Here is a 12,221-nt window from a genome sequence, read left to right as displayed (position 1 = left end):
AACTGTGGCAATTCACAACGGAAATGCCCATGCTTGGTGCTCAGACTTTCATGTGCTGGTTCGGAAACTGTGTCATGCCAAGGAAAAGGGATCACATAAAGATGCGGACTAAAATGAACATGAACATAAACATGAACATACCCATTCCATGTAAAGTGAGTGGAAAAAATCTTGTCTTCGCTAAAGACTGTGTATGCAATGTAGATGAACATAGAAACGGAGTGACAACCCGTTTATCAAACACATGCAAACAATGAGATCGAATCTTTCTCTTATGATCTAGAGCAATCAACTGTGGCAATTCACAACGGAAATGCCCATGCTTGGTGCTCAGACTTTCATGTGCTGGTTCGGAAACTGTGTCATGCCAAGGAAAAGGGATCACATAAAGATGCGGACTAAAATACAGGAAACGATCACGAATGAAACATTCGAACAATGCGTGCGTATCAATCATGCGAACACATAATACTTCGTGTGAGGGTTCTTTGAACCTAGCCTCGAGAGCCAAGATCGATTCTTCCTGAATGATCGAATCGTCTTGTGGGGGTTCTTTGGACCTCGACTCGAAAGCCAAGATCGGTTCTTCGTGATTGATCAATCTACAACGAGGTTAGCTTCGCTAGAAAAAGTATACACTAACACATCTTCCTTGTGAACAATCACATCATCTTCATGCAACTCATCATGCTTGTGAGAAATCACATCTTGATCATGCAAATCATCATGCTTAGCAATATCATTCAAATCATCATGCTTATCTTTGTCATCCAAATCATCATGCTTATCTTTGTCAATCAAATCATCATGCTTGTCATTCAAATCATCATGCAAATCATTGTCACTCAAATCATGTGTGTCAGGCTTTGGAGAAGAAGAGACTGAGAGAGTTTCCTTTTTCTGATCCTGTTGAATCTGTGCCTGCATTTGAGAAAAGAGTCGCAACATCTCTTGCACTATTGCTTTGTTCTCGCGATCAAATCTTGCTTGACTTTCTTTTTCTTGCAAGTCGTACTTACGTTCTATGGTTGCCATGTCTTCTTCGTAGTCATGATCTATGGTGGCCATTTCTTCTTCATAGGCCTTTCTTTCTGCTTCTCTTTCTTGGTCCAACTCCTCCATAGGAGTTAGCGCAATCCTTCACGTAGATGGGGAAGGGGGAGGGTCGGAAAAACCTCCTGGTGGGGAAAATTCTTCTTCGTCTCTCTCATGCTCATCACTTCCAAGCGAAGTATCCATTCCGCTTCGAGTGATGACCATTCTGAAGTCGTGGGTTCTTGTGGGTTCGTGTGGGTCTTGGGTTCTTAAGTTCACGAGGAACTTGGGTTCTTGGGGGTCTTGGTTCTTGGGTTCTTGAGTTATTGGGCTCTTGAGGGTCTTGAGGTTCTTGAGGTTTTCTTTCGCTTGCAAACCGTGTTTGAGAAGGATCTTCTCTTCATTCGAGTTCTACTCTTTTCCACGGGTGCACCCCTTGGCGGCCTTGCGCTCACACCAAGGTTGCTTTTTCCCACCTCACGTCGATTGGCCGGCCGCTAAGTGCACGGTCCGCTCTCAATGAGTGAAAAAAGACACAAGGGGAGGTTGGACAAGCCCTTCTTTCTTGGGATTCCTGTCACTCTTCAACAAAACACGATTAGGAATCGACACGCCCAAGCGAACTTGGGTTCGTGCGACCTCAACAAGCAAAAAAAATTCTGTTGTTCTTGTGGTTCTTTCCTTGAGTGATACAGAACACTGCCAAAGCTCTGATACCAATGTTAGGTGCAGCGGAATGATTGTTTTCGATTTGCTCAAGATGAGTGCTCCGAACTGTGCTCAAGGTTCCTTTTAGTTCTTATGGAAGGGAGAGCCTTCCGTTCTTAATGGAAAGTGCTATGATCACGAACAAAGTGAATGGACACTGTGCGTGCAAGTGTATGAGACTGAGAGATAGAGAGAGAAGAGAGATACGACACCAAAGACGTTGTAAAACCCTCCTCCGAAGGCCCCACTCTCGTCGGCGAGAGTGGTCTACTTATTGATTGCACAAAGTGGTACAATGCGGATGCAATTGACTGATGCAACTTGGGACTATGCCGACGACGACGACGGTGATGACGACGATGACTTTAGGGCTGAAATCTGTGTTTTTCTATGTGCTGAATTTCGGGACTGTTTCGGTGGCTGAAAATGACTGTTTTGGCTGCGTTTTTATGGCTGAAAATGGAGATCTTTTGCAATCATTTAGGGCTGAATCTGCTACTGTGGGGAATGCTGAAAACGCTGCTGCAAGTGCTCCATTTATGGCTGAAAATGAAAACGCTACTGCATCTGAAAAACGCTAGGCTGTCTGGGAAGTTCCGGCGATGGCAAACTGGAAAACGCTAGGGGATCTGGTACTGCTGATGGCGATCTGCAAACACTAGGGCTTGGGAGACTGTTGGCGATGATGCAAGCTGAAAACGCCAAGGGCTAGAGGGAGATGGTGATGGAGACCAAAACCCTAGGGGTATTGCTGGGGTTTTGCTGAGAAGGTGCCTGTTGAGCATGTGCTCCTGCTGCCTCTTCTGCCATTTTGTGCTAACTTTGGTTTGCTTATATATTTTCTTAGCAAAATTGCCCTACATACTTTTGTTGGGAAGTCACTTAAATTAATAAGTGAAAAATGTCAAAAACAGGGAAAATATGCTAAATGCACTGGAAAATTCTCCTGACTGAATCTGATGGATTCTGAAGGGAATACTAATCATGCTGTGTGCAACGAGAGGATATGCATCTATGCTTAGTGACTGGGGCATGCACGGTCTACGAATAGACTCACAAAAGTGCCAGATCACTGCTAAATCTAGACTGATTGGACTGACTGAACCCTGATCATGCTGTAGCCTGTCCACGGACACATAGGGCTGGATGTGTCACGTGACAGCGGATGCCAGCTTCTGAAGCGCATAGAAAGCCTCGAGAGACTTTCCCTCTACTGTTACTCTCTGGCGCTTTGTCTTGCATCCCTTGAGTAAATCTGTAAGTGGTGCTGCAATTTCTGAAAAATTCCTGCTGTAGGCCTGACAAAGACCCACAAAAGAGCGAATTTGCTGGGCTGTTTGGGGAATTTCCCAAGATAAAATGGCGGTGATCTTTTCGGGATCCAATCTGATGCCATCACTGTTGATGATGAAACTGAGGTAGGAAACCTCTTGTACCCCAAAGGTACTCTTCTTGGAGTCGACGTAGAATTGATTGTCCTCAAGAATCTGGAGAACTTTCTCTGCATCCAACAAATGCTGCTCATATGTTGTTGAAAAGACCAAGATATCATCTAAGAAGATGAAGACACACTTCCGAATAAGTAGTGCAAATGCACGGGACATGTTTTTGTTGAATGATCCTGGAGCTCCTGTGAGGCCAAAGGGAATCACCACAAACTCGTAGCGACCACGCTCTGTTCTGAAAGCTGTTTTTGGAATGTCAGCTTCAAAAATCCGAATCTGGTGGTAGCCACTCTTCAAGTCGATCTTGGTGAAAAACTTTGCTCCATCCGATCGCTCCAAAATGTACTCGATGCGAGGCATTGGGAACTTGTTCTTGATCATCAACTTGTTTAATGCTCTGTAGTCAACACACAAATGGGCTGACTTATCCTTCTTCATGACGAAGAGGACGGGGGCTGCAAATGGTGAGGATGATGGGCGAATAAATCCAGCCCGTAAGAGGTCTGCAATCTGTGTCTCCAACTCCCCTTCTAATGCTTTTGACAGTCAATAGGGAAATTGGCTTGGTGGTTCTGCGCCAGGAATGAGCTCAATCGGATGGTCCTCTGCTCGAGAGGGTGGAAGCTTTGGAGGGAGGCCATCTCTCAGCATGATATGCTGAAATCAGGAGATGAGTGCCTGCATCCTAGGTTCCAAGCCTGGTTGAGCTGGGGTGGTGTCTGTTCCATATATGGAGCTTACCTGGCTTAGGGCATGAGAAGTGGAATGTGTTGGAGGGACCCGAACATACAATAATGCACATTCAGTGCCCTTTCGAATGGCTCGCTTTGCCTGCAAATGCGAGATAATTGGGATACCTGGTATACTCCTGTTACAGATGATAGTGACTGCGGAAGGTACACCTTCAGTGATGAAGAATGTGCCTAACTTACTATCAATGAGTGGGACATGAGTAGTCATCCAAGGATTCCCAATGAGCATGTCGCAACCTGTGAGAGGTGAGACAAGGAAGTCTCGCTCAAATGGTGCTTGTTGAACTGAGAACTGTACTTTGGTTGCTATCTGAGTGATTCGTGTGCGGATGCCAGGTGTGAATGCATCCACATCCAAATCAAAAAGCTGCATGGTGCACTGCAACTTGGTAGCTAGCTGTGGAGAGATAAGATCCTCCTCACTACCTGTGTCAAAGAGAATGGTGAAACTGTGGCCCTTGGCAGAGCCATATGCACGCAATAACCCTAGGGTGTGGGGACGGCCTTGTGCTAACCTGGGGTTGTCGAAGACTGGGTACAAGATGTGCCACTGATGGCGTGCTCGAGGATGCTGGGGTTTTTGAAGCTGGGGATGCTGCAACTGCGGAAGTAGAGGCTTGTTGTCTTTCCTTTCATTTCGCACAGTCTTGCTTTCGATTCCCTTCGACATGGCACCCAAAGCATCTCTGCTCAGCCATATAGGCCTTTTGCTCCTCCGTTGAGAGGTAGCCACCGATAACACCGGCCTTTGCCTTTTCGTCCGGAGTCATCTTAGGCTTGTTGGGAGTGTTTGGCTTAGCGGTTTTGTTGGCTTGACTCTTCCCATTTGTTTGCTGCGAGGAAGTACTGTTGGTTGGTTGTTTTGGCTTACCATTGGTAAGCTCCAACTCCTTGTTCTGTGCTAATGCCAATGCTTCCTCGTAGGTCGCTGGTTTGAGGTTTCTAACACCGTACTTGATTGAGGCATCCAACCCTCGGTTCAAGGCTTGTAGCTTTTCCTTTTCTGTGGATCCAATCTGCTAAGCCAAGGTGAGAAGCTTGTTGGAATAGCTCAAAACAGGCATGCCTTTCTGCTTGAGTTCGGAAAACTCATCTTCCAATGCGGTAAGGTACTCTGGAGGGAGAAACCGTTGCTTGAAGTCGGAGACAAAGATGTCCCATTGAAACTTCGTTGTATGCATCAAGGGGTCTGTATGCTTGTCGGCCCAATGCTGCCACCATGTGACTGCCTCACCTCTAAGATGTGGGGCTGCCAGATGAACCTTATCTTGTGGGTCCTTAATTTGGCCAATGGAAAGTGGGCCACAAACTGATGGATAAACTGATTGACTGCTCCATGGTCGATCTTACCATCATCCTTGGTAAAGTTGGGTGAGTTTCGAACCAATGGTTGTGTTGTGGTAATGCTACTCGGAGCATGGGGAGCTTTAATGGCTGCCACCAATTCCGAGAGTTCCTGCTTTCGAAGGCGCCGCTCTTGGAGACGTGCCTTCTCAAACTGCTCCAGCAATTGCTGCAAAGGGTTCGCCTCGTCCAACGTACGATACGAACTCTTGTCGTCTTCCTCTGCCTCGAAGAGGGTCTCATCCACACCGCCTCTTCAAACCCCTCTACTATGGGAGACAACCTGGTATGGTGCAGGGGTGTCTGTGGTGCTCTGCTTCCCAAACCCTGTGCTAGAATGCTTTCTTGCAGGGCTGTAACCTGCTATTGTGTCATGACCTGTGTGTTGGATAACAACTCCATTTGGGCAGCCAAGTCGGTGCTTTTCTCCTGGAGCATTCCCAAATCTGTCTGCATGATACTCAATTGGTCTTGTATCCGAACCTGAATAGTACCAATCTGCTGCTGTAAGATGTCAAACTGGGATGACATGCGTGCTTTTGATGCTGCATTGGCCGCCTGAATGGCGGTCCTCAATGGTGGCCATTCCAAGAGGATGGTTGAAAGTGCTACAGAAAAATTTTCTGTGGTTCAATTTGCTCGGCTTGCCGAGTCTAAGAATGTAAAGCGGTGAAGACGTGAGCGCGCCTGATGCGCGATGATTGAAAGGGTGGGAGTGGCTTGTAACTGTAGGAAACAGTTGTGAGTCCGGGCTAAGAGAGGCCGGGCAACCCACAAAAATTCCAAAAATGCAAATCCATCGAAATCCACTGAAATCCAAAAATTCAAGTTTGCAAACGCGGTTGATCAACCCGCGAAGCTTGGATCTAGTTGTAACACACCGCCTACGCTACTGTCTGTGTCGGGGGGTGCCCACTTGCCAAAACTGAACTGAATGTATATATAGATGTATATGTAGATAAGAGACTGAGGGAGAGAGAGAGAGAGAAAGAGAGAGATGGACTGTGGTAACGCAATTGCGTTACCCAACTGTTGTATTAGAGATCCAATACATGAATTGCTGGAATGCTGAAAACGCAGATGCGTTCCTGACTATGGAGATGCGGGTACGCGGAGCGCGACAACTGAGTGAGAGTCCTTCGCGAGGAGGAAAACGCACAAGGCTAAATGCTTGAATGCTTGATGAATCATGCTGGAAAGTGTAAGCTAAGGTTGCCTTATGTATGCCTGCATGGTTTTTGTCCGACCAACTTTTGGCAAAAACGACATTTTTATTTTAGCCTAATTATGAATATTTATTTAATTATGCTCTAACTTGCTCGTCCGGACTCAGAATCGAGTTCCGAAACTTGCAGCTAAATGCTCCTTCTTCGTAGCTCACTTGGAGACTCTCCAGAGTGGCATACGACAACTGAAGGATAGTCCTAAAATGCATGTGCGTACACATAATATGATTGTTAGAGCGTGTCATCGTGCATCGATAGGTGGTTCACGTGACACTAGTACTCCGCACAAACACAAGGTTACTTTACTTCACAAACTAAACTGAACACAATGAAGGAGAGAGACACAGAGAGAGAAAGGATAGACGACATGGCATGTCGGGTCCCAACCACCCTCAAGGGTCCCCTTGCTTTGTTGCCAGAGCAAGTACTTGCTTTATTACCTGCACAAATGCTGATACAATGACTAAATGCTGACATGCTAATGGGTACTTGATGCAGATGCTTGGTACTACTGAGAAGCTGAGGGGTACTGCGGTGGATGGTGATGGGTGCTTCGGGTCCTTGGTACTGTGGATACTTGGTACTTGAGTAGTTCGGGGCACTTTGGTGCTAAGGACACGGAGGTCGTGATGATTTCTACGTTAAGCTAGGCAGGAGCCAAGCCAAAACGCAAGGGGTGCTAGATGCTGGGGTACTTCATCGACTACGACGATGACGAGACGACGACGACGAGGGCTAGTTGTGCTGCGGTGCTGTTGAGGTACTAATGGGTACTGCTGGAGATACTTGGTACTGTGACGACAACGATGAGACTGTGGGCTGATCTGCTACCGCAGAGGACGGCGATGGGTGAAAAACTGAAAACGCTGGTCCTGCTGGCACGCTGCTGATTTGCAAGGGCTGATCGCTGAATTCAGGGTGCGTAGGGCTGAAAAACGCTGATGGGAGAGGCTGAGGGAAAACACCAAGGCTGGCTGAAAACGCTGATGACTGCTGGGTACTGTTGAGAAGAGGGTGCTGTCGATGCTACTTCGCCTTTTGCCTCTTCTGCCTTCTCTAGCACGCAAAGGGTTTCATTTATAGGTCTTGTAGCCATTTGCCCAACCTACTTTTAATAAATGTCATGTCAAAGTCACTTATTAATAAATGACTTAAGTGACTGTCCATATGCCTATATGCTTAAGCCTTAGATGACTTAACTGTGCAGGTGAGGGTATGCAACTATGACCTGCCTGGGCATGCACGTCCTACTGGAGGCTCACAAATTGCCAGGCTAGGTCCTATGCTAGACTACGAGTGACGCTAGACTACAACAAAAGCTTGTCCACGTGGCTTAAGTGTTGTGCGCACGTGACATTGTTGTTACTTGCTATGAACACACACTTCACCTAATGTATTATGTGCAACATTGAGCCTCGCATTAGGGCATCTCCAGCTTATTACATCTTTCTTCTCACATATTTTCCATTTAAAGATATGATCTCCTTTGAGACACGATGGTGATGTAGTGGGTTTTGCCTATCAGGCCACGTTTGCCTTTAGAAATGGGACTTTTGTATTGACAGGAAAAAATGTGCAGGTAAATGGGTATTTTAGACCCGAGGTGTAGACTTCTTTTATGTTCAAGCTTCTGTAGATTCATTACAGGATTTCTCAACGGTAGGGAAGGAGCTTCAAATAGTTTTTTCTTTGCTTTTTTTAATGAGTGCCTCTTCTATTCTGCTTTCTCTTTTCCTGATTTGCCTTAGTTTGTTTTATTATGATCAAATGGGGAGGTCAAGGAATGCCTCACGAAAGTCGCTGCTTTTCCAGGAAACTATTTTGGGATGCCAGAGGAAATGTGAGGATGCATTGCAAGCTTTGTTACTAATTGGAGTTCGGCCACCTGTTCGCCGTCTTTCGGCAAAAGCCCTTGTACAGATTATTGCTAAAGGGGACAGTATCTCTATTTATTCAAGAGCCAGCAGTCTGCAGGGGTTGCTACTCGAAAGCAGGAAATTAGACAGTGTAGGCTACATTGGTAAATTGAAGTCATGTCTTTTTCTCTTCTTTCAGTTGATGCCTTTATTCGTACTATGTATATATTTCTTTGTTCTTTTGTGATGTCCAAATTCTGGTGCTCTGCAGGGTTGGCAAACTGTCTTGGTGCTTTGTATTGTTCATTTGGTCAGAAGCTCACTTCTGGCTTACCTGAAACCAGCAATATTGTTGTCAAGTTGATGAAATTTCCAGAGGTACTAGCAAGTTTGTTAGTGTTGGATGTTCTGTCTTCTATTGTTAGTGTTTAAAGGTTTTGTTTGCATTGTGGCTCAAAGAAGATATTTTCAATTGTTACCACATTGATCCAATTGCCAAGGTATTGTTCGGTCTGTAGGTTTGTCTTGCACGTTTTCAGCCGGTTATGGCGTGATAAGCATTAAGCAATGAGCATACGTGTGGAAGGAACTCCCAAACATATTCCTATGTGGACCTACATTTCTTCCTCATAAAAATTCTACTTTAAAGTCATTCATCGTGGCTTCTTATGTATTGTTCGGTCTGTAGGTTTGTCTTGCAAGTTTTCAGCCGGTTATGGCGTGATAAGCATTAAGCAATGAGCATACGTGTGGAAGGAACTCCCAAACATATTCCTATGTGGACCTACATTTCTTCCTCATTAAAATTCCACTTTAAAGTCATTCATCGTGGCTTCTTATGTAAAATTATTGAATTTTCTCTCTTAAAAAGCTACTCTAGTTTTCAGCTATTCCTTGCTAATGCCATGTGTTTTCTGGGCCTTTTTCATCTGTCTATACATCAATGTAACATTTTATAGTGTCATTAGATAATTGGCTTTTAGACCTGTTCAACTTTTGTATTAGACGATCTAAAGTGCTGCAATTATGCTACAAATACGCCAAGGATCCGCAATATGCGAAATTTCTGAAGAATCATCCACTCATGAGATTTCATTGAGGATGGCAAGGGGCCATTCACTCACCTCTCAAGTCAGCAATGAAACAAATTTTAAGCTGAGAGAGCTTGTAATTATGGCTATGGTGATGCTCATTATAAAGTCCCATATGTCATTGTCTAGGACTCTAGCCCCTGAGAGAGAGAGAGAGAGAGAGAGAGAGAGAGAGAGAGAGAGAGAGAGAGAGAGAGAGAGAGAGAGAGAGAAATGAAATGATATATTAACGTCTACAAGAGGCCAAAATGACCTATGAGACCAACTGATTACAATGATGAGTCTAGTACCAAGTCTGGGTACAAACAAGAAAACTACAAACAAAGAACTGATAGGAGAGAGAGAGAGAGAGAGAGAGAGAGAGAGAGAGAGAGAGAGAGAGAGAGAGAGATGATGAAATGAAATGTTATATTAACGTCTTCAAAAAGGCCATAGTGACCTATGAGACCAGAAAGTTACAAGGTGGTGAATCTGATACAAAGTCAGAGTAACAAAATAAATAACCTAACAACAGTACAAAACAAAGATATATACTATGGGATCCTAGATTGGTCGATGTGAGCTAAGCAAAAAACTAAGCAAAAATGGGCGGCTTGTTGGGATAGCTGGATCACAAAAGATCTAGCATCGGTTGTTGGCGAATCTCATCAATTTCCTCCATGGTTAGTAGTCTGACCGGGCGTCGTGCATGCTTGGCCAGCGTGCTCCGAATCTTCTGACGTAGCCTCCGTCGATGCTGTGTAGTCCTTCGCAGTCATGGGCGCCTGGATTTCCCCAGTTCAATCGCTCGGTCGATCAGTGTGCCTCTGGTGTGAGACGAGGGGGAGCTCTACTGTGGGAGTGGCTCTTGGGGTTGTCCCGTGTCTGCTCTGAAGAAGTCTGTGATCCGTCTTTGAGACTGGCTAGCCTCGCCATTCATCAGGCTATCTTTGTGTCTGCGCAGCTCGAGCAAGAACAAACCCAGGCATCTCTGGTCTTCGTATCCCATTACTCTTGAGAGTGGTCCAAAACCCTCTCTGAACAAGTAATGGAAGCGGCCTCGTATCTCGTAGTAGATGGGGCAGCGGCATGTATAATGCAGCTCTGTCCCAGGTTCCATGTCACAAAGGGGCATGTCCTGGCCTCTGCTGGTACTCCGCTGTATCTCCCAGTCTCAATCCGCAGCTGGTGAGACGATGTGCGTAACTGGCCAATAGCACATTGTATCCCATGAGACAAGTGGGTATCCATGTATCTGGGTCTCGTCACAAAACCATCTTCCGTCAGCTGGAGAAGGTGGTCTCTATAGAAAGCCATCTTCGTGCCCAATTCTTGTGCTGGTTGTATCCATGTCCTCTTGGTGTCTAGCTGGGTCAGGTCTTGGCGGATGAGCTTGGTGACCTCTGACTATGTAAGAATGAGAGATGGTGCATCCAATGAGTACTGGAATGGTGGCAGCCTGTCTATGTTGAACCCATGCGCCTGAAACTATGATGTCATCTCCCCATACCAGCATGTTGTATCTCCTTGTATGGCTAACTGTCGAGAGGACTCAAGTGCTATGCGAGCATATCTGTCTCTAGGAAGTTCCCATGTGCGGTTATGAAGGAGATTGATTTGGTGAGCGCCTCCAGCACTAGTGGGGGGGCCGCTAGCTCTGCTCGGATAATGGCCCGTGGTACTGATGCCTTGGCTCTAATGAGCCGCGAGATCATGAGACGAGAGGTTTCTCCATGTTCCCCCATCCGTCTGTGCGACCCGGCCTCCCGTGGTGATCCAATGAAGGTCCCCATATCTCAGCCCCATAGAGCAATGCTGAAGCCACCAAGGTGTCAAAGAGCCAGAGCTTCGTCCGGGGTTCCTGAAACTGAACCTGCGAACACATCCTCTCCAGTCTACCCAATGCTGCGTGGGCTCTAGTCAGTCTGGTCTCTGCTGCTCTTCTGAGTGAGAATGTAGGTCCACTAAAAACCACTCCCAAGGTAAGTGTAAGTGTCTGTGTACTCCACAGTCTCCTGGCCGTATGTGAATGTAGGTGCTGACCTCCTGATCCACTATGGGGTGGTATTAAACACCATAATCTTGGTTTTACCAAGGTTGACAGACAAACCACTTTCGTGGGCAAACGTATGCAAAGCATCCAATTGACGTTGCATTCCCTCTGGGGATTCGGAGATCAACACAATATCATCAGAGAGAGAGAGAGAGAGAGAGAGAGAGAGAGAGAGAGAGAGAGAGAGAGAGAGAGAGAGAGAGAGAAGACACGGCACAATGGAGTTCCACGCCCAGATGCACTAGCCCCAAAGAATGGTACACCTTTTGGTATTTCTTCATCAATTGAGTCATCAAGGTACATTTCGTGAGGGTCGTCCTGTTTGAAACTCTGCGTCTCTAGATGCTCTGCAGAGCGAGGGTCCCAAGGGTCCTTATAAACTTGTAAAAAGACTAAGGGGTACTAAACTGTTGTACTATCCTAAACTACTTGAAGTGAGCTAAGCAAATAATTGGAACTGTGTAGGGTATGAGTAACAGTTGATACAATGAGTGATACAATCTAAAACGAAGGTGACTGTATAATGGGTGGGGTGTGTGATCATCAAAGTCATAGGGTATCCCTTATCGGGATCATCAGAGTCACAAGGTATCCCTCATCGATTGCTCGTGGATCTCATCAATATCCTTCGTGGTAAATACTCCGATTGGGTGTCTCGTATGTAGAAATGAAATGAAATGTTATATTAACGTCTTCAAAAGGCCAAAGTGACCTATGAGACCAGAAAGTTAC

At 45.9% G+C, this 12,221-nt stretch overlaps 1 protein-coding gene across 4 annotated transcripts in view; it reads left to right on the top strand.

The window, feature by feature from the left end:
• The window catches only part of SWEETIE (HEAT repeat-containing protein), a 208,129-nt gene that overhangs the window by 25,088 nt on the left and 170,820 nt on the right, over positions 1-12,221 (top strand). For 3 of the 4 annotated variants that reach the window (XM_086494844.1, XM_086494843.1, XM_086494845.1), the window contains exons 2-3: positions 8,323-8,530; positions 8,638-8,744. In XM_086494844.1, the coding sequence (XP_086350970.1) occupies positions 8,323-8,530; positions 8,638-8,744 (315 nt within the window). Of the gene's footprint in view, positions 1-8,322; positions 8,531-8,637; positions 8,745-12,221 lie in introns of those variants that run through there. The other variant, XM_086494846.1, reaches the window with a different exon arrangement.

Source organism: Adiantum capillus-veneris, chromosome 22, assembly GCF_014529385.1.
Source record: "Adiantum capillus-veneris isolate H3 chromosome 22, ASM1452938v2, whole genome shotgun sequence".
Taxonomy (NCBI): domain Eukaryota; kingdom Viridiplantae; phylum Streptophyta; class Polypodiopsida; order Polypodiales; family Pteridaceae; genus Adiantum; species Adiantum capillus-veneris.
The sequence above is the reverse complement of the archived record's forward strand: the minus strand, read 5'-3'. Positions and strand labels throughout refer to the sequence as shown.